Source organism: Tamandua tetradactyla, chromosome 10, assembly GCF_023851605.1.
Source record: "Tamandua tetradactyla isolate mTamTet1 chromosome 10, mTamTet1.pri, whole genome shotgun sequence".
NCBI lineage: Eukaryota > Metazoa > Chordata > Mammalia > Pilosa > Myrmecophagidae > Tamandua > Tamandua tetradactyla.
This window is the reverse complement of record NC_135336.1, coordinates 56,326,530-56,353,789: the sequence shown is the minus strand read 5'-3', so window position 1 is coordinate 56,353,789 and position 27,260 is coordinate 56,326,530. Positions and strand designations below refer to the sequence as shown.

At 38.6% G+C, this 27,260-nt stretch overlaps 1 protein-coding gene across 2 annotated transcripts in view; it reads right to left on the bottom strand.

Moving 5' to 3' along the window:
• PROS1 (protein S) overlaps window positions 1-27,260 on the bottom strand; it is a 123,756-nt gene that overhangs the window by 60,364 nt on the left and 36,132 nt on the right. For both annotated transcript variants that reach the window (XM_077118654.1, XM_077118653.1), the window contains exons 2-3: window positions 11,690-11,847; window positions 2,689-2,713 (exon numbers count right to left, since the gene is read on the bottom strand). In XM_077118654.1, coding sequence (XP_076974769.1) covers window positions 2,689-2,713; window positions 11,690-11,847 — 183 coding nt within the window. The remainder of the gene's footprint in view (window positions 1-2,688; window positions 2,714-11,689; window positions 11,848-27,260) is intronic.

Below are 27,260 nucleotides of genomic sequence, written 5' to 3'. Positions count from 1 at the left end.
CCTACAGAAAATACAAATTATATGACAGAAAAACTTGACCTAGGGCATTCTTTTGTCTGTTTTCAACAGTGGAATTCATCCCATATACTCATCGATAAATAATACAAATTTGGAATAAAAAATAAACTATAACAAAAATTTTATTTTGTTTCACATTATGGGTCAATTACATAATAATACTTTACATTTGAAAAAAGCCTTATGGACTAAAAAAAAAACGTAGCAAATGTACTTATTTGGTATTCCCAACAGAGCTGAAGTTAGGAAATGTAATTATAATATACATTTAAAAATACAGAACCTGAAAAGTTAAATAACTTGCTTAACCTGACACAGCTAGAAATTTTTAGGTCTGTGACTAGAGCCCACATCTTGTGAATTTTTTAGTGCTTTGGTTTTCTACCATGCTGCCAAATAAGTCAGGCAAGGTTGGGTGGAGGCAGGAAATGAGCAAGCTGAGAAGGATAAAAGGAGGAAAAGAAAAATATTTTATCTAAGGAATTTCCTCCAACACATAATTCTGTATTGAAGTGTTATTTATCTTTATCCAAACATACCCCATGATCAAAGGTATATGTCTTTTAGACTACTGACATCTGAAGAAACACTGCCTTATTACATGGCCCTGAGAAAAGAGTAACATTATAATTTTTAATGTAAATGTATATCTTGTCATAGATAAATACTGTCTGTATTTAGTTTAAATATTTAAGTTTTCTATGTAACACTGAGAAACCATAGTAGTCTTAATATTCTTTTTTCTACTTTAACAGTGAAAACTCTTACTTTCTGTTTTAGAAAGTTAGTTTAACATGTAACTTTACAAAGAAAATGAAATTTGGGGGTATGTACATCTATATCCCTTTGCCTTTTAAAGATATGGTAGCAAAAGGCTTTAGAATATGACAGTTAAATGTTTTAGAAAATCTTCCTGCATTTTCATACCTATATATATAAATAACATCACTATACATTAATTTTTATAGTGACCCCTTTTCAAATTTGAAGGAAATTATTTTAAGTTTGATAGTAGCTAAAGAAGGGAAGAGAAGGAAAGAAAATAGAATAGAAATAGAGGAAAAGTCAGGGAGGGAAAACGAAAAGGAATGGCATGATAAATATTTTACTAGGTGTTTTAGAAACATCTCATTTCATTTCTTGTTGCAAACTTACTAGATAATTTGTTACTATTCATTTGACCAATAAGAACTATGGCTTATAGAGGTTTAATAATTTTAATGTCTTACAACAGAAAAAATGTGGGGTTTGAGATTATAAAAATAAATTGTAATAAGCCACTGGAAAATATCCAGCAGTATATAGAACAGAAATGGGCTATGCCATAGAATTCTAAGGGGCAATACCACTGAATTTAAGTCCTACAATTGATGAAAGTGTGAACTAAAATGTAAACTGAAGTTGAGGCTCCTTAGTTTAGGATGTGCCAAATAAATAAGATTTTGACAATATTGGAAACTTCAGAAATGAAAGAGTAACCACTTCAGGAGCTATGAAAAAGGGCAATTGGATCTAAATGGGTTTTCTATGCAGTGATCATGATTTCTTATGCTGTTAATTGTCCTGAAGGGTGAATATAAGTACATACCATTATATCAATGTAAGCACCCTAAGAAAAGGGGAAAGGTATAAATATTCTCCCATAGCAGTCTCCAGATGGTCCCAGGAATCTTTTTGTGGCTATCAGAAACAAAACAAAGCAAGAACAAACAAAAAAATAAATAAAGCCCTAAACTATAATGAAACTTAAACTTAAGGGGTGAGGTGGGATCTAGAAATGAGATGTAAATAAAAACAGTTGTCTGCAACTGTTCTAGCGACATAGTTATTAGTGTTCATCAGAGCCCATTTCTATTTCTTCCCCCCTCCCCAAGGAAATCCCTGGATGTGGATCATCGAATTAGCTGTAATGAGGTCACGGGGGAAAATGCACAGATGGGGAATATTCTGAGCCTAATGGGGGAGAGAGCTCCGTGGGATGGACATACAGAGTCAGATGGTTCTCCATCACATAGAGTGTACAATTTAAACTCCACTTGCACCTCTCTCAGGCAGTATTAATATATTTCTATGTTTGTTTAAAGTAAACTGAAGTCTTTTTACTTTTAATTGATGTTTAGTTGAAATTATCTCATCTGTTTGGGTGTGGAAATGTTATCTCACTCAATGAAAGCCCAGAAGAGTATCTAAAAACAGAACCTGGGTGAGATACCATAGGTGATGATAAAATGGGGTCCCCAAGAGAGAAGCTATTAATGATCTCTAGAGATGTTAAATGATAATTGTTTATATCATAAGCTCTGGAGAGTGAGGAGACCCACATCTTTCTATTCATTAAATGAAAACTTATGAAAACACACAGACTTCTAGAGAATATCCTGGTAGAAAACCATAATATAATTGAGCATCAGCCCAATAACTTTTTATGAGAAAGTACTGAGAATTGGAAAAAAGACTAGAAGTCACAAAGCCACATGGGCAATTAAAGACCCATTCCAAATGTCTGTCTTTAAAAAGAGTGTAAAATTGAATATATAGTGAGATCTCACTCCCAAGACTAATGAATTAATATTGTACGAAATATGTATATAAGTGTGGAGAGATGGACCCCATGATCTCTGAGGTTCCCTCCATTTCTAAAATTATACGATTAAGATCCTTTGAACTTACCTAAGTATTTTGGATAAAAATAGTCCTAGAAAGAAAGAAAAGAAAAAATATATATTTCAGCAAATCCGAATTTCACGTAGAGTTAAAACATAATTTGAAAATGGGTTTTATAATAAAGATGCAAATAATTACATGTAACTGTAATTTCTACATTATGATAATATAATATAAAATGAATAGATGACCACAAACATTAAACCAATAAGATGCTTAGGCTTGGATGAATATTGGTCAATTAAATCACGTTTCAAGAGTTCTTAATCTGAAAATAGATTCTATTTCAAATGTTAAAATATAATCATATATGCCCCCTTTTTGTAAATCCTTTAGTTTAGATTCCCATTTGACATATATTTTATATCATTTCACAATGTTGAATAACAATAATATAATTTGAAGTGAATAAAAGTGAGCATTATCTTTTAGCTTATTATGTACATGTGATATCTTATTTTTAAATGGGTTGTGTACCAAAAGTTTGTTTGTACATGAGTAATTTGGATTAAGGAATACATTTTAGCAAAGAAAAAAATGTTAAAATTTTCCTATGGTAAAGTTACCAGGCTGGTCTACAAAAACATTCTTAAACTACAATATATTCAACATACCAGCATTCGCAGTACAAGAAAACCTCAGATTAAAGCGTTTCTACAGAAAAATATAGTCAACATTCCAAGTTAGCAAGTATAGAACATATCTTCATCCAGGATAAAGTGAAAATTCTTACACTTCCTTCCTCTCACAAATAAGTATACATAACCTTTACTCACCGATATATAAGAATAGGATCCACTACCAAACAACTCAGACAGCAATATTGTCTTTGACATGACAAAAGCTCAAAAGTAAGCAACAATCAATGGATTCAAAAGCTGATGATGTGGTAGTGGAAAGGAACGTATCAAGGACTGCGAGGAGGTATGCAATAGCATGGAGAGGTGTGAAAGGTGAGCATGACTGCAGATGTGAACTAGGGGAATTGATGGGGCAGAAGAAAAAATGAGATGCAATGGCAAATGGTTTTCTGTTCTTTCCTTTCTCTGTCATTTCATTCTCTTCTGTCAATGAGACCGATGTTAGAATTAGTGGAGGGGAAGAAGCCTCTAAATGAGTTTTCTTTCTCTACCGCCTTTTCTCCTCTTCATCTGGTCTTCTACCTCACTTCCTGTTGCTTCTCTGAGGCTCAACTACCAGAATGTATCTCAGTTTTGGAAATACATGCTCAAGTAATTATGGGTGATGTAATACAAGATCCAGGGCATGAAATCTTGCCTTAAAATAATCTCACAAAACAAAACAAAAATTGGAGTGGGTGGTTTAGAGGATAGGTAAAACAAGGATAGCAGATTGTTGTCAATTATTGAAGAGGAGAAAGGACTTGTTATATTGTTCTTTTTACTTTGGTATTATGTTTTATATTTCCATAATAAAAATGGATGTGTACGTATGTATATACATTTCACACTATGTCATGGTTAGGGACATGTGTCAACTTGGCCTAGTTGCGGTACCTGTTTATCTGATTGGGCAAGCGCTGGCCTGTCTGTTGCAATAAGGACATTTCATAGGATTAGGTCATGATCACGTCAGCTGCATCCACAGCTGATTCCATTTGTAATCAGCCAAAGGGGAGTGTCTTCTGCAATTAGTGATGCTAAATCTAATCATGGGAAGCCTTTTATGGAGGACTCAGAGGAGACAGGTTCCATTCCTGCTTTGGTTGGTGAGCCTCTCCTGTGGAGTTCATCCAGGCCATCCATCGGAGTCTTCGGCTTTGCAGCCTGTCCTGTGGATTTTGGACTCTGCATTCCTGTGGTCACGTGAGACACTTTTATAAATTTTATATTTGCAAGTGTTCCCTGTTGATTCTGTTTCTCTAGAGAACCCTAACTAATACATACCAGGAACAGTTCTTAAGAAACAAAATCTTAAAAATGGGTTTTTATGAATGGTTTTCTACTCTGGACTCAGAGACACTAAGGACTCTGATTCCAGTAATCAGAATGGAACTCCCAATCCATGGAGTGAGTTGGCAAAGGACAGAGTCAAAATATAATCATTCGATTCTCCTAATGCTTCACTTGTACGAAGCCAGACTCTGGGAGATAATGTTTTTGACACCTTTACAGAGTTTTGTAGAAATACGAGTTACAGAGATGTTGGCTGGTTACTGTTAGATACACTGTCTACGTTAAGGGGTGAAAGGGATGGGCTTAAGTCTTTAAACGAGAAGCTTAAGCGCCGTCTGAAAGACGTAGACGTTTCTGTGAGCATCCTGAGGGAAAATCTTATTTTCTGTAGCCGTAGACTTGAGATCTCTGAAACTCAGACTCTGAATCTTATTGTTAGATTAGCAACTTTACAATGTAAACTGAAATCTCAGTCTTGCATGGTGTCTGCCGTTAAAGTGAGGGCATTGATTGGAAAGAAGGGGACCCTGAGAATGGTATGGTGACATATGAATTGATAATGATGTTGGGGGCGAGGTTGAAACCCTAAGCCATGCTGAGTTTTCTCTAGATAACCCTGTAATAGTCTGCTCAGAGGACATAGCCGCCCCACCTCCAGCCTGCCTTGAGGAATTGGCCACCCAACCTCCTCCTGAAGGGATTAGCCCTGGAGTTATTAATCCTGTTTCACCAGATGAAACTGCAGATGAAAGCCCTGAAGCAAATGGCTTGGAAGATATTTCTAATTCTTTTCATGACCCACCCCCACCACCCCTCGTTTCTTTCAGAACTATAATTACACTAAAGTCCCAACAGGTCCCTAAAGGTGAGGTACAAAGTATCACACATGAGGAGGTACGTTATACTCCAAAAGAACTGTGTGAGTTTTCCAATTTATATAGACAGAAATCAGGGGAATATGTGTGGCAATGGATTTTAAGAGTGTGGGATAATGGTGGGAGGAATATAAGGCTGGATCAGGCTGAATTTATTGATATGGGCTCACTAAGCAGAGATTCTGCATTCAATGTTATAGCTTGAGTGGTTAGGAAAGGTGTTAACAGCTTGTTTGGGTGGTTGGTTGAAACATGGATCAAAAGGTGGCCAACATTACCTGAGGTTAAAATGCCAGAACTGCCCTGGTACAATGTAGATGAGGGGATCCAGAGGCTTAGAGAGATTGGAATGTTAGAGTGAATTTATCATGCAAAGCCTGCTCTTACACCCCAGGAATGTCCAGAGGATGCACCTTTTACCAGAATAGTAAGAAATAAATTTGTGAGACTACCACCATCATCCCTCAAGAGCTCTGTGGTTGCACTTCTCTGTAGGTCAGATATACTGTAGAAACTGCTGTCACTGAGCTGGAATCCTTAAACACAATGGGGATGACAGGATCCCGAGTTGGCAGAAGCCAGGTGGCAGCACTTAATCACCAAAGACATGGTAGACGCGGCTATTATACTAGACAGAAAACTCAAAGGAGGCATCAAAATTATATGACACACAGAGATTTGTGGCATTGGCTAGTAAATCATGGGGTACCTAGAAATACAATAGAAGGTCAGTCTACTAAATTCTTGTTGGAGCTGTAGAAACAAAAGAGTTCTAGGTCAAGAGAACAAAAGTCTAACCTGAATTACAAAAACACAGAGTCACGGCCCCTTAAGCAATTTCCGGACTTGAAACAGTTTACAGACCCTGAGCCCCTTGAATGAAGGGGAGGCCAGGTCCCTATGGGGGAGAAACCTGTTACACTGCCACAAATTTATACTGTTAATCTTCCTAGTCTAAGTCTTCCCCAAGGAGACTGACGGCCTTTTACCAGGGTAACTGTGCACTGGGGAAAAGGAAATGATCAGATATTTAGGGGATTATTAGACACTGGTTCAGAAATGACATTAATTCCAGGGGACCCAAAACGTCACTCTGGACCACCAGTCAGAGTGGGGGCTTTTGGAGGCCAGGTGATCAATGGAGTTTTAGCTCAGGTCCGTCTCACAGTGGGTCCAGTGGGCCCCCGGACCCATCCTGTAGTTATTTCCCCAGTTCCAGAATGTGTAATTGGCATAGACATACTGAGCAACTGGCAGAATCCCCACGTTGGTTCTCTAACTCGTGCAGTGAGGGCTATTATGGTGGGAAAGGCCAAGTGGAAGCCACTAGAACTGCCCCTACCAAGCAAAATAGTAAATCAGAAGCAATACCGTATTCCTGGAGGGATTGCAGAGATTACTGCCACTCTTAAGGACTTGAAAGATGCAGGGGTGGTGATTCCCACCACATTCCCATTCAACTCTCCTATTTGGCCTGTGTAGAAAACAGATGGGTCTTGGAGAATGACAGTGGATTATCGTAAACTCAACCAGGTGGTAACTCCAACTACAGCTGCTGTTCCAGATGTTGTGTCATTGCTTGAGCAAATCAATACATCCCCTGGTACCTGGTATGCAGCTATTGATCTGGCAAATGCTTTTTTCTCAATAGCTATTAGTAAGGACCACCAGAAACAGTTTGCTTTCAGCTGGCAATGTCAGCAATGTACTTCCACTGTCCTAATCAGGGGTATATCAACTCTCCAGCCCTATGTCATAATCTTGTTCGCAGAGACCTTGATCATTTCTGCCTCCCACAAGACATCACACTGGTCCATTATATTGATGATATCATGTTGATGGGACCTAGTGAGCAAGAAGTAGCAACTACTCTAGATTTACTGGTAAGGCATTTGCGTGTCAGAGGATGGGAGATAAATCCAACAAAAATACAGGGGCCTTCCTCCTCAGCGAAATTTCTAGGTATCCAGTGGTGTGGGGCATGTCGAGATGTCCCTTCTAAGGTGAAAGATAAGTTGCTGCATCTGGCCCCTCTCACAACCAAAAAAGAGGCACAACACCTAGTTGGTCTTTTTGGATTTTGGTGACAACATATTTCTCATTTGGGTGTGCTACTCCGGCCCATTTATCAAGTGACCAGAAAAGCTGCTAATTTTGAGTGGGGACCTGAACAAGAGGAGGCTCTGAGACAGGTCCAGGCTGTTGTACAAGCTGCTCTGCCACTTGGACCGTATGATCCAGCAGATCCAATGGTGCTGGAAGTGTCAGTGGCAAATAGAGATGCTGTCTGGAGCCTTTGGCAGGCCCCTATAGGAGAATCACAATGCAGACCCTTAGGATTTTGGAGCAAAGACTTACCATCTGCTGCAAATAACTATTCTCCTTTTGAGAAAAAGCTTTTGGCCTGCTACTGGGCCTTAGTAGAGACTGAACGCTTAACCATGGGCCACCAAGTTACCATGAGACCTGAGTTGCCTATCATGAGTTGGGTGTTGTCTGACCCACCAAGCCATAAAGTTGGGCATGCACAGCAGCACTCTATTGTAAAATGGGAATGGTATATACGAGATAGAGCCAGAGCATGTCCTGAAGGCACAAGTAAGTTACATGAAGAAGTGGCACAAATGCCCATGGTTTCCACTCCAGCCACATTACCTTCTCTTTCCCAGACCAGAGCTATGGCCTCTTGGGGAGTTCCTTACAGTGAATTGACTGAGGAAGAGAAAACTCAGGCCTGGTTTACAGATGGTTCAGCACGATATGCAGATACCACCCGAAGGTGGACAGCTGCAGCATTACAACCCCTTTCTGGGGTATCCTTGAAGGACAGTGGTGAGGGGAAATCCTCCCAGTGGGCAGAACTTCGAGCAGTGCACCTGGTTGTTCATTTTGCTTGGAAGGAAAACTGGCCAGAGGTGCGTTTGTATACTGACTCATGGGCTGTTGCTAATGGTTTGGCTGGATGGTCAGGGACTTGGAAAGACCATAATTGGAAAATTGGTGACAAAGAGGTCTGGGGAAGAAGTATGTGGATAGACCTTTCTGAGTGGGCTAAAAACATGAAGATATTTGTGTCCCATGTGAATGCACACCAGAGGGTGACTTAAGCAGAGGAAGATTTTAATAATCAAGTGGATAAGATGACCCATTCTGTGGGTACCAATCAGCCTCTTTCCCCAGCAACTCCTTTTATTGCCCATTGGGCTCATGAACAAAGTGGTCATGGTGGTAGGGATGGAGGTTATGCATGGGATCAGCAACATGGACTTCCACTCACCAAGGCTGACCTGGCTACAGCCACTGTTGAGTGCCCAATCTGCCAGCAGCAGAGACCCACACTCAGCCCCCGATATGGAACCATTCCCCGAGGTGACCAGCCAGCTACATGGTGGCAGGTTGATTACGTTGGACCACTCCCTTCATGGAAGGGGCAGCGATTTGTTCTAACTAGAATAGACACATACTCTGGATATGGGTTTCCTTTCCCTGCATGCAATGCTTCTGTCAAAACTACCATCCGTGGGCTTACAGAATGCCTTATCCATCGTCATGGTATTCCACATAGCATTGCTTTGGATCAAGGAATACACTTCACAGCAAATGAAGTGCAGGAATGGGCACATGCTCATGGAATTCTCTGTTTACGATGTTCCCCATCATCCAGAAGCAGCTGGATTGATAGAACGGTGGAATGGCCTTTTGAAAACTCAATTACGGTGCCAACTAGGTGGCAAAAACTTGAAAGCCTGGGGCAGTGTTCTCCAGGAAGCTGTGTATGCTCTGAATCAGCGTCCGCTGTATGATGCTGTTTCTCCCATAGCCAGGATCCATGGGTCCAGGAACCAAGGGGTGCAAATGGGTGTGGTACCACTCACTATTACCCCTAGTGATCCACTAGGAAAATTTTTGCTTCCTGTCCCTGCTACCCTGAGTTCTGCTGGCCTACAGGTTTTAGTTCCAAAACGGGGTGTGCTTCCTCCAGGAGAAACAACAGTGATACCAATGAACTGGAAGTTAAGATTGCCTCCTGGTCACTTTGGGCTACTTATGCCTCTGGATCAACACACCAAGAAGAGGATTAGATTATTGTCTGAGGTAATTGACCCTGACTATCAGAAGGAAGTAGGACTGCAACTACATAATGGAGGTAAAGAAGAGTTTTCTTGGAATATAGGAGATCCCCTAGGGTGTCTATTAATACTACCATGTCCTGTGATTAAAATCAATGGAAAACTGCAACAACACAATCCAGGCAGGACTACTAATGGCTCTGAAACTTCAGGCATGAAGGTTTGGGTCACCCCACCAGGCAAAGAACCACAGCCAGCTGAAGTGCTTGCTGAGGGTAAAGGGAACATGGAATGGGTAGTGGAAGAAGGTAGTGATAAATATGAACTTCGACCACGTGATCAGTTACAGAAACGAGGACTGTAATGCTGTTTTGTTCATGTTATACTACTTAAGTTGTAAGATATCAAGTTTAAGAATGAATGTTGCCCAAGGATGTGCACCCTATTCTGGAGAGATTTAATGTGTTTCCAGTTATATACAGGACAGTTGAGTATTGTCAGGTAAAAGAAAAAAGTGTGTGCTCATTTGTTTTCATTTGGAAATTAAGTATGGTTTAAGGTGATATATATAGATGCCAAGTTGACAAGGGGTGGACTGTCATGGTTAGGGACAGGTGTCAACTTGGCCAAGTTGTGGTACCTGTTTATCTGATTGGGCAAGCGCTGGCCTGTCTGTTGCATGAGGACATTTCATAGGATTAGGTCGTGATCACGTCAGCTGCATCCACAGCTGATTCCATTTATAATCGGCCAAAGGGGAGTGTCTTCTGCAATTAGTGATGCTAAATCTAATCATGGGAAGCCTTTTAAGGAGGACTCAGAGGAAACAGGTTCCATTCCTGCTTTTGCTGGTGAGCCTCTCCTGTGGAGTTCATCCAGGCCATCCATCGGAGTCATCGGCTTTGCAGCCTGCCCTGTGGATTTTGGACTCTGCATTCCTGTGGTCACGTGAGACACTTTTATAAATTTTATATTTGCAAGTGTTCCCTGTTGATTCTGTTTCTCTAGAGAACCCTAACTAATACACACTATATACATATTTCTTACACAATAAGGATATACTGGTACATTGTGTAGGATGAAATATTTTTGTCTTCTCAATTGTTTATCCACTAAAAGAAATAATTTTTATTCACTCTGTAGCGTATTAAGAATGGATTTTTGGGTATCTTGGGGAAAATTTTCTCTGAACTTATTATAAACAAATGAAGCTAAAAGGATTAAAGAACAGCCCCAGAGAAACCTAAGTTGTTACTGTCTTTGACATGTTTCCTAACTATGGACAAATAGTTCTTGCTCATTATCTCCTATCTATTCTCATGGGTCCAGAAACTATGACAGTTATAAGACACACTTTCTATATATCTTCTCCCCCATTTCCTCTAGGTAATATAGTTCATCACAAGAAAAATGTGTGATGTAATTCTGCAGCTTCTCAAATTTGAATTCTCAAGGTCATCTTCATCCTAATTCTAAGAGGCACTATTTATAATCCTGCTAGTCACAGGACATGCTAAAAAACATCCTTCCCAAGAAAAACTAAGGGCTTGAAGGTCTAGGTGTCCCATAATTTATTTATGATATTTAGGATTCTTAATTAGTTTTTCTAGAATATATAAATTCTAGCTCCAGGGATTATTGATGACATGAAGTAGATTCAGGAAATTTCTCAAGGGTTTATGGAATGAATTAAAGTATACTGGGCACACATTTTGTAACGACGTCTCTTTAGTAAGTATTTACTGAGTATCTACTATGTATGAATTAGAGGATTAGAGGGCCCTGTTTTCTAAAGCCTGGTTAAAAATGCTAATGGAGAAATTCAGTTGAAGTATAATGATTGTAACATTATCACACACATATATTTGAGTTGGAGGTGTCCTGTCTTCCTTCTTCCCCGCAATACTACAAAATTCTGGACGGGAGAAAACATTTACATGAGCCAATACTGTTCGCTGATAATGAGGTATGAATGGTCAGAGCAACTTGCTATTGGCAATAGTGTTTTCCTAACAAGCCCACTAAAATGTTGCAGTGGTTATGTGTGTAAGGCGACTCACAAAATTGTTATGTTTAAGAAGGAAAACAAGGGAACACAGATTCAAGCTGGAAAGATATGGAGACAAGAGTTTTCATGAGTTTTTACCGTTTCAGGATCATTTTCAAAGATCTCCCTAGCTTCTTCTTTATTGCACAGTTCTTCAACGCATTCTCTTTCAAGATTACCCTTTTTGGTTTCTTCAAACGCAGAATTTGCACGGCGTTTCCTGAACAGGACTTGTGAGGCATATTGCTTTGACAAAACTGAATAAAGAAATAAATAAGTTTATTTTCATTTTCCTCATTGAAAATATATTATTTCATTAAACAGTGAAAGGCAAAATCATTTTCAATCAATATGACTGAACCAAGAAAAATGCAGATATATAAACTCTTTGGGTAACAGCTCATTTCTTGAGCAGACTTGGAGAGCAGCTTCAACTCTTGCATAATAATCTATAAATATATTTCAATATGCTACATTTAGTTTATTAAGATTCCATTGGAGGTGGAAAAGCATCATGCTTAAATGACTATGCCAAAAGTAATAGTATACCATCTTTAAAGCTCAAGTACTAATTTTCTCAATTTTAATCTAAAACTTTCATGTGATCTCTGTGGAGATGAACAAATGTAGGCATATAATATATTAAAGAGATACTTAACAGACTAAAATACTTGATTATTCATACAAATGGGAAAATAAAACTCCATGGAAAAAAGGACAGCACAGAGTTCCAAAGGTAAAGAAAAAAGATTGGTAACTTTGGATGATTAAAAAAAAAATTAAACAGCTGAACAACAAGCAAAAATATATAAAATTCAACATCAAGAGGGAAATAGTTATACAGAATAGAAAAAGCTACATCCAGAGTTACAGGCAACTTTTCCAAATTAAGAAAAAAAGCAACAACAAACCAACCAATATAGGAAATAGACAATGGATATAAATAATCACTGTAAAGAAAGGGGAAACAAAATGCCAGTAAATATGTGAAAGACGTTTAGTGAAAACTGAAAAAAAAAAAAAAATAGATGCTTATTACCTATTAAATTTGCAAAAATTTAAGACTAACAATATTAGATATGATCAGGGTAAGGGTAAACAATATTCTTACACACTGGTGGCAGGAGGATAATCTGGCAAGCATTATCTGAAGGTAAAATCTTATCTTAAAATTTAAAGATCATATACTCTTCATCCCATCCATCCTACTTCTAAGTATGTTCTAGAAATACGCATATGTGCTAGAAAAGGCATTCATAGAATGATTATTGCAAAATCGCCTTCAAGATAAAAAATTTAGAAACAGTATATATATATATGAAGACAGGACTGAAAAAATAAGCTTTAGCTATACTATGGAATAATACACAGCTGTTAAAAAGGAGGAAAATATTCATGTACTGAATATACCCAAAATATATTACTAAGTTGAAAAATTCAAGTTATGGAATAGTACCTATACCATAATCCTATACTTACTATCTGTAAATACACAAATATTATATGTATAAATACATAGAAAAAGATTTGGAAATACATTCAAACTGTTAATAGCAATTATATTTGAAGAAGAGAATGGAGAGTGTGAACTTCTGACTTCATTATTTTAGCATGTGAACAAAATTGAGATTTTTAAAATAAAAATAGAACAAATAAATTCTTTAAATAATATTTAAAATCCTAGTTTTAATCACAAATAGCTTGTTCACCAAGAAGATGAGAGAGTAAAAGAAGTATGTGATTTTTCTGTTCCTCTTCTTGTTTATCACCACCTGGTACATAATAAGTAATAAAATCTCAAAAGTTGAAAAGATGGAAGAAAAGGAAGTAACAGGACTGATTCATCAACAGTCACTATAATTAATAGTTAAATAATTGAAAATCTTTCAAGGGTGAAGTAAATTGTTACTTCATTTCTTTTGCTTGCCAAAACAAAAATTTAGGTGTTACAGCTATATAAATAGTGTTTGGGTTATATTTTTCACCCTACTTCTTACATTTTCATCACCGCTCATTAAAATAAAGATTTAATCAATGTGGTGTGTGTGTGCGTGTTTGTGCATGTGTAAAAAATAATGGCATTCTTTGAGCATGCTGCCTTCCAAGTGTATTATTGACTATTAAATAGGCAACCCAATTAACAGTGGAAGAGTCTAACATGAGAAATTTCCTAATTTATCTGAGGTAGTTTTAAGTGTGCTACTTTATATAAACATAGCTAAAATTTGGTCCTTCGGCACCTCAAAGCAAATATATTTGAGTCTACCTGGAGAAAACAATAGCACTTTCTTTGAAAAATGAATACAATAGGTGGAATACAGGGTGTTAAGGCAGTGAAATTACAATGTATCATATGGTCATGGTAGATACATGACATTATGCATTCATGAAAACACATAGATTATAAAACACAAAGAGTGAACACTGTTGTAAATCAGCGACTTTTTTTTTCAAAAGAGAAAGCATCTATTACTACATGCATTGTAGGAGAACAGTGGCCCAAAATTTGTCTCTCCAAACAGCAGCCTAGAATCTGTCTTCCTGAACTGCAGTAATTCTGATATAAACTAGGGACTGTCTGATGTAAACTAGGCAGAGTTTTATTCTTCTTTCTGTTGATGAAAGGAATGCTAAGAAGGAAAATTGTTACATCTCTGAACTGAAGGATAATTACGTTAACAATAAAAAGTAATTTTGTCTAAATATTTTGCAATAAATTTGAGTATTTAGGTTTTTATGACTTGTAGTTTGCATGATTCTTAACTTTCAAAATACATATTAAGTATTCCACTTGACCCTTATAATAAATAAACTAAAGGATAGAATTATCATCCTCATTTTCTTATTCAAGAAATTGAAAGTTGAGAGAAGTCACATGACTTGCCCAAGGCTACAGACTTAGGCAGTGGTGCTGTTGAGACAGGAATTCAAATATACCCAGCCTTTCAGACAAGTGCTGTTTCTTCTATGTGTTCTGTCACTCAATGTAGAAAACATACTTGATTTTTTAAAAGATAAAGAAGAAATATGATCATGTAGATAAGTTTGATATATTAAGTAAGACAGTTACTGTCCTTTATAAAATAAACCAATTCATCTAACAGAGTGTGCATTTGAAGGAGTCTATCACTCCAATTTTATACAAGAATAAACTAAAACTAAGGGCAGCTGAGTTCCTTTTACTAAGCTCACACAACTAAGAACAGAGCCAAAGCAGCCTCCAAAGCTTGCTGTCTTTTGTGTCTAATAATTAGTTTCATTTCTTTGGATTAAGAGTATCTCAAAAAAAAAAAAAAGTCCTTGTTTAAACCCAACTATGTTGCTAAAAAAGTGTTACATTCAGATTCAAAACTTTGGGTTACAGTGTTCGGTTATGACTCTTTCAAGATAAGAAATATGAGAGTCTGCTTGATTTTTAACTTATCTGAGTCATACCTTCTTCAAAATAGTGACAATTAAAAGCTGAATAATTATGTCAAAGGATTACCGTTGTTAAAACACTAACTAGAAACCTCTTTTGAAATTGTATTCATGGCTTTGAACGTATTCTCCTCAATATTTTCTGAGGGTAAATCTTTGTTGTTTGAGCAGAAATTTGTCATATCTCAAAAAAGAGTAATTAATATTTAAGTTCTATGAACAAGATAACTGAATGATGTTAGAATAATGTTTTTAGTAAAGAATTCCATGTTACTATAAAGATACATTTTTTAGTTCTTAAAAAATAACTTTGAGGGCCATGGTGGCTCAGCAGGCAAGAATGCTTGCCTGCCATGCCAGAGGACTGGGGTTCGATTCCCGGTGCCTGCCCATGTTAAAAAAAAAAATAACTTTGAAAAGGTAATGAATGGCTAATTAAGCATATTGATACATTTCTTGACATGAAAATTCCAAAATGCCAAGGGAAACTGAATTCCAGAGAAATGAACTAATTTTTTTGCCCACAGTTAGTGGGTTATTGGTAAAGCAACTGGTAAATCACTAATCATTGATTGTTTTGTGGCTGAATGATTTTGCAATCTTGAGTACTGCTTTACTTGTCAGACTTAGCTGAAACAACTATTTTAAACTTCCTTTAGGAGATACTTAGAGATTAATATGTATCTGAGAATGCATTATTGAGTTCTATGTTCAATTGTGCTATCTCAATAATATGGAGTAAAGAGAAATATACTGTTCTACTTAGTAGAATCTCTTATCATAGATATTTGATCCAAACTTTCAGGAAAAGGAATTCTTTGGTCACCAAAATACAAGAGGCCAGTATTTTATTCTTATTGGTATCTCGTAAAAGCACCTATAATACGCATGATGAGATCAGCATTGCCTCTATTCATAGAGAGGAAAATTCCTCACTGGTCGATTTAATTCCACCTTGGTCAAGAAGAGATCCTTTCCTCAGCTCCCTAGCCTTATTCCAGTATCCAATCTTGCTACCCTTTTTTCAAGGATGGCTGAACTTCAGGAGGTTGCACGGAGCTTATAAGTCAAATGAAAGTGAGGTGGGAGATGGGGGAGGTGAAGCTCTAGGATAGCTTGTCCTCTGAATCCCCTCTGTTCTGTCCCTGCTCCTTCACAAAGATGGTTCTCACGTTAATCCTGCCAAACATCTGTGTCCTCTTCAGTTTTGCTTTTTGTCTCTCCTTCTCTCAATCCCTTGTTCTCTGACATCACAAAAGGAAAACCTGCCCCAAAAAGCACGTGTCAAAGAGAATCTCGGAGAAACAATACGAAACAGCTCCCGGAGCCACGACAGAGACCAAAAAGACAGCGTACCCCATTCTGGAATGGTTGAATGGGCAGGGAGAATCCACTGCAGTAAGATACCCTAGGGGCGCGTGTTTTCCCGGCCGGGGCGGCTGGCGACTGGGGTCCCCTCCACGCACGTGGCTCCCCGGTCTGACTGGGAACGTTGGATACCAGGGCCCTCCCGCCACACTTGGCGTCTCGGGCCAGCTGGGCAATTTGGACCGGCACTCCCCCAAGCCACGGCCGGCGACCACCCCCTCCACGCGTGGTTTCCGGGGCCGACTGCGAGATTCGGATTGGCAAGTTAAAGGAGCCACAGCATCTTTTACTGGTGGGCCCCGCAGACAGATGAGCACCACGAGCGCCACCTACTGGGCAGGAAAAGAAAAACAGAGCCCAGAGATTTCACAGAAAAACCTTTCAACCAGCCGGGTCCCACACCCAGGGAAATCTGATCAAATGCTCAGACACCAGCAGAAAATAATGGATGACGCTCGGAAAATTGAAGATATGGCTCAGTCAAAGGAACAAACCAATAGTTCAAATGAGATACAGGAGCTGAGACAACTAATGCTGAATATACGAACAGAAATGGAAAAACTCTTCAAAAACCAAATCAATAAATTGAGGGAGGACATGAAGAAGACATGGGCTGAACAAAAAGAAGAAATAGAAAATCTGAAAAAACAAATCACAGAACTTATGGGAGTGAAGGACAAAGAAGAAAAAATGGAAAAAACAATGGATACCTACAATGGTAGATCTAAAGAGACAGAAGCTACAATTAGTGAACTGGAGGATGGAACATCTGAATTCCAAAAAGAAACAGAAACTATAGGGAAAAGAATGGAAAAACTTGAGCAGGGGATCAGGGAACTGAATGACAATATGAAGCGCACAAATATACGTGTTGTGGGTGTCCCAGAAGGAGAAGAGAAGGGAAAAGGAGGAGAAAAACTAATGGAAGAAATTATCACTGAAAATTTCCCAACTCTTATGAAAGACCTAAATTTGCAGATCCAAGAAGTGCAGCGCACCCCAAAGAGAATAGACCCAAATAGGCGTTCTCCAAGACACTTACTAGTTAGAATGTCAGAGGTCAAAGAGAAAGAGAGGATCTTGAAAGCAGCAAGAGAAAAACAATCTGTCACATACAAGGGAAACCCAATAAGACTATGTGTAGATTTCTCAGCAGAAACCATGGAAGCTAGAAGACAGTGGGATGATATATTTAAATTACTAAAAGAGAAAAACTGCCAACCAAGACTTCTATATCCAGCAAAATTGTCCTTCAAAAATGAAGGAGAAATTAAAACATTTATAGACAAAAAGTCACTGAGAGAATTTGTGACCAAGAGACCAGCTCTGCAAGAAATACTAAAGGGAGCACTAGAGTCAGATACGAAAAGACAGAAGAGAGAGGTATGGAGTAAAGTGTAGAAAGAAGGAAAATCAGATATGATATATATAATACAAAAGCCAAAATGGTAGAGGAAAATATTATCCAAACAGTAATAACACTAAAAGTTAATGGACTGAATTTCCCAATCAAAAGACATGGAATGGCAGAATGGATTACGACCCAGCAATACCACTGCTAGGTATCTCCTCAAAGGACTTAAGGGCAAAGACACAGACGGACATTTGCACACCAGTGTTTATAGCAGCATTATCTACAATTGCAAAGAGATGGAAACAGCCAAAATGTCCATCAACAGACGAGTGGCTAAGCAAACTGTGGCGTATACCTACGATGGAATATTATGCAGCTTTAAGACAGACTAAACTTATGAAGCATGTAATAACATGGATGGACCTAGAGAACATTATGCTGAGTGAGTCTAGCCAAAAACTAAAGGACAAATACTGTATGGTCCCACTGATGTGAACCAACATTCGAGAATCAGCTTGGAATATATCATTGGTAACAGAGAACAGCAGGAGTTAGAAACAGGGTAAGATAATCGGTAATTGGAGCTGAAGGGATACAGACTGTGCAACAGGACTAGATACAAAAACTCAAAAATGGACAGCACAATAATACCTAAGTGTAATGTAACTATGTTGGAACACTAAATGAAGCTGCACCTGAAATATAGTTTTTTGTTTGTTTGTTTGTTTGTTTGTATCTTTTGTTTTTGTTTTTTTCTTTTTCCTTTATATATATATATTTTTTTATTAGTATTATTATTTTAATTCTCTTCTCTATATTAACATTCTATATCTTTTTCTGCTGTTTTGCTAGTTCTTTTCCTAAATCGATGCAAATGTACTAAGAAATGATGATCATACATCTATGTGATGATACTAAGAATTACTGAGTGCATGTGTAGAATGGAATGATTTCTAAATGTTGTGTTAATTTCTTTTCTTTTTTTGATTAATAAAAAAAAAATTAAAAAAAAAAGAGAATCTCGGCTGACATGTGGGTTTGCATGGTGTTTGATCTTTGTTTCTGCTTCTATGTGGGATGAGGTGAAGGAAAATCGTTCTCAATGGACAAAAATGAAAAAACAACTAGGTAACACTTCAGATATAATTGTACATCACATGTTTTTACTCTTGAAATATCACGTTTTCCTTAACCAAACCCTGATAAAAATAGAACTGCATGCAATATAGAAAAACCTATAAATAATAATGACGAAAAGGCATATAGCCAGATGATACTTACATTTTTATTTAACGTAATGATATATTAACTTTAAACCTTTCTTTTTTCAATAAAGATAGATTTATACAATGAATGATTTTCAACTGGGAAGAGGTGGTATTAAAAAATGTGAAGATTATTAAATTCCAGGAAGACGCCAGAATAGGATAGGTCGAGTTCACTCCTGCTCAAAAGAACAGCTAGAGAAGGGACAGAAAAAAGACCAGGAAAACAATTCCAGGGTGTAAGCGATCTGGGAGGTCACCACATAGTGAGGCCCTGGTTGAAAACAGAAGAATTAAGATGCAGAGAACCAAAGACCAGCCAGCTATTCCAAACAGCCTAGCGTGCCCATTTCCAGATGGGGGTCTGGAGCCCTCAGGAGTGCATGGACTAGGAAGTAAGCCAAGTTGTGTTCCTTAAACATGCTACCTTTATGTGGATCACCCCCGCCCTGTGACCTGTGACTCTTCCCACAGCCCAAGCACCTGAACCCCATCACCCACCCCCCACCATGCTCCAAGCATCCCCCAATCCCCCTCCCCGCACATCTCCACCCCACACCTCCACCCCATGCATGCACACAAGCCTGTTCTAGCCTGACCCACCCCTTCTGCACAAACGCAGTCTTGCCCCAGCCTTCTGGAGGCTCACATACCCACAGCCAGCCCCTTGACCCCACCTCCCTGTGTCTGCCCCCTGCAGGCATCTGTGCATCTGGGCTGCAGCAGCTCACCTTCATACCCAGGCCACATGGGCCCCAGCCCATACAGTCACTTAAACCCGCCTGGCCTCCCCCCTGAGCTCTGTGCACATACACAATCAGCATCCACCACCACCCCCCAGACACCTGCATGTGCATGTGCCCACTCATGCCACACTCCCTCAGCTCTGGGGAAACAATGACCTGTGCATCCAGGCTATATCCACCCCCAGCCCACAACAGGCACAATCCTACCCTGCTGCCCCTGAGCTCTGTAAACTTGCACACCAGGGTCCTGCCCCCCAGAACCATGCACACCAGGACCCTGAACCCCAGATCCATGCAGTGGCAGAGCCACATCCTCCCTGCCAGGCACCCACATATCTGTATATGGACCTCTTGACCTCTGCACCCCCTCCACCCCTCATGATTCACACATGTACACACCCTTGCCCCACGCCATGGCACAAGTGCCCTTCTCTCACATATGGGAGGTGCTCTCAGGCACAGCTGAGCCACGTAGCCTCTGCCCTGCACAAGTGGGCACCCTTAATTCACCTTACCTCTGTACCTGCAGACAGTGCCAGGGTTCTGCCCACCCATCATCGCCCACCCTGACACACATCTCACAACCTCCGTGACCTGTGCCCCACCCCTACACACTTGCTCATCTGCATCATGGCCCCCTGGACCCTTCATCCTATGCAAGGACACATGCGTACCCCAACCTCCCTGTGCCCTGACTTCTGTGCTCTGTACCCCACACCCTGAAACCTACAACCCACACACTTCACATGCCCACCTGTATCCCGCCCACCCCAGCACATCTGCTCAGCACCCCCATCCACCTCCTGCTGCACCCTACCTCTATGTCCCCTGTGCACCATATTCCTGTGCTCCAAGGCCTACCTGAGCTGCACCTGGCCCCCACACTGCACATCCACCACCCAGTGACCTACACTCCATGCACACAGGCAACAGCGTACCTATACCTGCACTGCAACCCATCACTGTACTATTGTGCCCCTCCCCACACCCCTCATCCTGCTCCATACCCATCTGGCAAATACAAAGCTTTAGACTACTGAAATAAATCAACATCCAAAATAACTCTGCCAAGATATTTACATGCCCTGAAGGCTAAAGAAGATCACTAACCGTATGAAGATACAGAGAGATATAGCCCAGCTTAATGACCAAATTAAAACAGAGTAGGAGACACAGACTTTGGAACAACTAATAAAAGATGTTCACATAACTTTACTAAATAAAATCACTGGGATGGCTAATGACATAAAGGAGATCAAGAAGATAATAGAAGAACATAAAGAGGAATCTGAAAGAATAATTAGAAAAATACAGAGATGGGCAGTGCAACGGAGTCAGTGGCAGAATTTTCACCTGTCATACTGGAGACCTGGGTTCGATTTCTGGTGCCTGCCCATACAAAAAAAAAAAAGATTAAATTAAAAAAATAAAAATAAAAATATTACAGAGATTACAGATGCTGCAGACCAAATCAAAAATATACCAGGGTGGGTCTCGGCAGCTCAAGAGGCAGAGTTCTTGCCTGCCATGCTGGAGAGCTGGTTTCAATTCCTGGTACCTGCCCATACAAAAAAAAAAAAAAATATATATATATATATATACTAGAGACACACAAAGCAAATTTGAAGAGGCAGAAGAAAGAATAAGTGACCCTAGAGGACAGGACAACTGATTTTGAACACACAAAAGAGCAAAGGACAAAAAAGATGGAAAATTTGAATTGAATCTCGGGGAAATGATGGACAAAACAAAGCACTCAAATATAAGAATCATCAGTTTCCCAGAAGGAGAAGAGTAAAGGGCTAGGAAGATTAGTAGAGGATATAATGGGAGGAAACTTCCCAACCTTTATAAAAGACATAAATATGCAAATCAAAGAAGCCCAATGAACTCCAAATAGAATAAATCTAAATAGGTCTACCTCAAGACACGTACTAATCAGTCTGTCAAATGTTGAAGAGAGGCAGAAAATCCTGAAAGCAGTAAGAGTAAAACAATCTACTACATACAAGGGAAACCACATAAGGCTGAATTTGGACTACTCAACTGGCACTATGGAGGTGAGAAGGCAGTGGTATGATATATTTAAGATCCTGAAAGAGGAAAACTTCCAGTCAAGAACTCTGTATCCAGCCAAACTGTCCTTCAGAACTGAGGGAGATATTAAAATTTCACAAACAATCAAAGGCTGAGAGAGTTTGTCAACAAAGACTAGCTCTACAAGAAATACTAAAGGGAGTTCTGCCAGCTGAAAAAAAAAAAAAAAGACAGGAGAGGGAGGTCTGGAGTAAGGCAAAGAATTGAAGAGTACCAGTAAGGGTAACATAAAGTATAAAAAGAGAAAGAGGTAAGAGAACATATAGATCTGACAAACAAAATTGAAAGGATAAGATGGTGGATTCGAGAAATGCCTTTACAGTAGTAACTTTGGATGTTAATAGACTAAACCTACCAATTAAAAGATACATGGAGTTGTACACAGAGAACTACACAACACTGTTAAAAGAAATCAAAGAAGATCTAAATAGGTGGAAAGACATTCCATGCTTATGGATAAGAAGGTTAAGTGTAGTTAAACTGTCAATTCTACCCAAATTGATCTACAGATTCAACACAGTACCAATCAAAATTCCAATAACCTACTTTGAAGTCTTGGAAAAGCTAATTACCAAATTCATCTGGAAGGGAAAGAGACCCCCAAATAGCTAAAAGCATCCTAAAAAAGAAGAATGAAGTAGGAGGATTAATACTCCTCGATTTTAAAACTTATTATAAAGCCACAGTGGCCAAAACAGCATGGTACTGGTACAAAGACAGAAGTATGGACCAATGGAATAGAATCAAGAGTGCATAAATAGGCCATCAATTCTATGGTAAACTGATCTTCGACAAGGACCCCAAATCCATTGAACCAGGGCAAAATAGTCTTTTCAATAAATGGGCAGGGGAGAACTGGCTATCAATAGCCAGAAGTAGAAAGAGGACCCTTACCTTGTACCCTATACAAAAATTAACTCAAATTGGATCAAACACCCAATATAAGAACCAGTACCATAAAGCTACTAGAAGAAAATGTAGAGAAGCATCTTCAAGACCCAGTAATAGGAAGGAGCTTCTTAAACTTTATACCCAAAGCACAAATAACAGAAGAAAAAATAGGTAAATGGGAACTCCTTAAAATCAAAAGTTTTTGTGCCTTATAAGACTGTGTCAGAAAGGTGAAGAGACAGCCAACTCAAAGGGAGAAAATACTTGGAAGTCACACAACAGATAAAGGTTTGATGTCCTGTATATATAAAGAAATCATCCAGCTCAACAACAAAAGAACAAGCAACCCAGTTATAAAGTGGGCTAAAGATATGAATAGACATTTTTCTGAAGTGCAAATACAGATGGCTAAAAAGTACATGAAGAGATGCTCATTCTCAATGGCTATAGAGGAAATGCAGATCAAGAGTACAATGAGATACCACCTCATACCTATAAGAATAGCTGCTATTAAACAAACAGGAAACGACAAATGTTGGTGTGGGTGTGGAGAAACTGGGACACTTATGCACTGCTGGTGGGAATGTATAATGGTATAGCCGCTATGGAAGACAGTCAGGCGAGTCCTCAGAAAACTAAATATTGAGTTTCCCTATGACCTGGCAATACCACTACTCAGTATATACCCGGAAGAGCTGAAAGCAGTGACACAAACAGAGATTCGCACACCAAAATTCAGAGCAGCATTATTCACAATCACCAAAAGATGGAAACAATACAAGTGCCCATCAACAGACGAGTGAATTAACAAAATGTGGTATATACATATGTTGGAAAACTATGCAGCAATAGGATGAAATGACATCCTGAATCACATGACAAGATGGATGAGCCTTTAGGACATAATGCTGAATGAAATAAGCTAGACACAAAAGGATAGATACTGTATGATTCCACTTTTATGGCCATGGCAAAGGTAAAATCAGACGCTTATAATACTGAATATATTATAAAATACACAGAGATTATTCTAGAGACACACAGAAGCTCAAGATTTGTGAACAGTTTACCAATGAGGTTGAACTTAATTGTAAGGGAATAGATAGAAGTGAAGACAGTTCACTAGTGGGCCTATAAGTAATATTACCATATTGAAGGTGAACAAGATTGAAAGGGGTTGTATAGATTCATGTATCCCACTAATCAACACTTACAAATATAAATAAGTTCTTGCATGAACTATTGCAAAGGTATAACTCTTGTACAAAGAGTGTATAATATCAGGGTGTGGGGGAAAATGCTATTGCATGCTATAAACTATGTTTAACAGGAAAACATCAACAGTACCACAGCAATACCAGGGGTATATAACAGGGGGAAGGACAAGAGTTTGGGGGAGGTTGGATTTTCTATTTCATGAAGATGTGTTTATTGGCCATCTCTCTTGTGAACAATTAAATTATCTAAAATTGAGAATGTTGATGGACTGTTGACTTTGGACATTATACATGAGGCCCAGTAGATGGAGGTGGCTGAAAGATACACTGACTGAGAAGCAGACTGGCAAACAATGATATAAACGTATAGAACATGGTGCTACTATAAAAAGGAATGAAGTTGTGAGGCATGCAACCATGTGAATAAACATGTGGGACACCTGGTGAGGCAAAATAAGTCAGTAATAAAGGAGCAAATATCATGTGATCTCATTTAGAAAATATTTATAAGAAAACTGGAGCCTAGATTGTAAGCTATTATAGCAGTCACATTTAGTCCAGAGTGGTAATTGTTACTTCTGGGTTTTGAGGAGCTGTTTTATATATGTATAAGTTGGTATTTAGAGATAAGAATGAAGCCAATTGGGTCAGGATTAAAGTAATTCAGAACACAGAGGTAAGGAAGAATTGCCTACATTTTAGAAACTCACCTACCCTTTGAGATCAAAGGAAGAAAGTTTTATTACGTCCAGAACCTAAATTCTGTAGCACATAATCTAATTCAACCTGTCTGGATAGATCATTTAAACAATCCAAACACAGGGAGCCCAAAATAAGAAAGAGGTCCTTTAATCCTGTATAGAATAATGTAATGCCTGGATATATCCCAGAATATATTAAGCAGATAATCAAAAAGTATTGGCATAGTCCCTTGAGTGATGGGAGAAAAATTATGGAACTATTAAACTTTACCACTGGTGAAACCCTGGATACTGTACCAAACATTAGGAACACCCAAATCAATAGACCAAGTCCTTGATCTTGAGGCTTTCTCTTGTGAAGCTTATGTATGTAGCAAAGAAGCTTATTCTATGTATAGGTATGCCTAAGAGTCACCTCTGGAGGACCTCTTTTGTTGCTCAGATGTGGCCTTTCTCTCTCTAAGCCCAATACTGCAGGTGAAACCACTGTCCTCCCCACTAGGTGGGACATGACATTGAGGGATGAAAGTCTCCCTGGCAGTATGGGAGATGACTCTCAGGGATGAGCCTGTCCCTGGCACTGTGGGATCAACAGTACCATCTGATAAAAAGGGGGAAATAAGTCTAACAAATAAGGCATCAGTGGCTGAGAGAGTTCAAACAGAGTCAAGAAGCTACACTGGAGGTCACTCATATGCATGCTTCAGTTAGACATTGCTACCTATCATAACTTTAAACCATTCCTGCCAATCCTAAAGAATACCTCGGGCATTATATAAGATTCTACAAAGTTTCCATGCAGTAGGGTAACTTTCCAGAATGTACAACCTCCAGGTGGGTCTCTCAATTAGATAAGTCCTGGAATACAGAGGGGCCAGCCCTTCCAGAACATCAACTAGTTCCATTCCCCTATCCCATATTACCGACAGCCCCTTCCGACATGAAAAAGTTGGAATAGGCATAGCCCAAATATCCCTAAAGAGTGGGAGAAAGGTCAAAGGTGATGGTGGAGTTATACAGAGAAGGTCGGGTTTAACAAATGAGTATGAGTGCTGAATCATTATACTGATATTTCTTTTATCCTTCAGTACTTTAGAGCAGCTAGAAATAAAAACCTAAAATTGTGGAACTGTACTTGCAAATTTATTGCCTGCATGTATATATGTTATTTAAAGAGAAGGAAGAATATAACAGAGAAGACAGGATTTAACAAATGAGTATGACTGCTGAAATCATTATATTGATATTTCTGTTGGTCTCTAGTGTCTTGGAGCAGCTAGTAGAAAAAAAAACAAAAAATTGTGACACCATAACATATACCAAACCTTAAAAAATATTCTATAACTACATGTTAAAATGTACTCTGAAATTTATTGCTCTTTTGTATTTTTGTTTTATTTCACAATTAAAAAAAAACATTAAAAATGTGAAGTTTGCAAGGATGAAGAAAACTCCCAAATAGATTTTTTTGAGAAGACATTCATCAGCCTATATAATTATGACTGACTTTCAGAAGAGCTATATAACTTGTGTTAGCTTTCAGGAAGAAATGCTATGTCTCTATGTATGTTATACTTCAATTAAAACATATTTTTAAAGGGAAAGCTTCTATACTTGCCATTCTCTAAATTTCACATTATTTTGTGTTGAGGGTTATGCTGCTGAACATCTGTTTCATCCCATGCAATTGGTTAGAAAAATGTTAAGGTATAGGACACATGTTAAAAAATAATATTCTTTAAAGGTGAAGCATGCTTCAAACTTTTAAGAGGATGGAGCAATTATCAGGCTAATTAAAAATATGATAAAAGGGTCAAATATCATAAGAATGAGTCTAGTTAAGGATTGAAACCAGGAAAACAAAAAGGGAAAGAAAAAGAAGAAATAATCTGTGAATTATATGTTGCATATATAAAGACGAGTCCTAAAACATTTTATTTAGAAGGGGTGAGGCTGGCATTTATTCATAAGTATGAAAGTCATTGACGACATTAAAAAATATGACCACTGACTTTCATTCTGGAACATATGAACAAGCTGTGTAGCTACAACAGAGGTAAAAGGGACCTCTCTTTAGGCTAAGAATTAATTATAACTCTAATTTACTGGAAAAATAAAATAGTAAATAAAAAGTTTCTCCCATTGTCTCTACCAGATTAAAACCTTTGATTTAGCCATAGAGAGAAATATCAGTATACTTGAGTTATTCCCTCCAAAACAAGAAATAACTCTACCCCCCAAAACAGAAAAGGCAGCTTACTAAGAAAAAAATTACATTGGCCATTTTCTTATTTGCCTTGTTTACTCTGGGTGAGTGATAAATGAAGAGTCTTGGGGACTCAGAGTTCAGGCTTTGGCAAGATACGTGGAAAGGATTTTCCTTAGCCTTCTTTTATCTTCTCTTGATAACTATGTGGCCAACTGGCAATACTTCGTGAGGTCTTTTCATGACGTACATCAAGCTATTTATGCAGTCAGCTTTCCTTGTCTTTTTTTATCTCCTACTTACTAGGACACCAAAACACCACCTGATTTTGACGTCATGTACTAAGAAGATACAGCCTAGGGAATGTCTTGTTTTTATTCTACTTGACCTATTTTGTTAGGATGG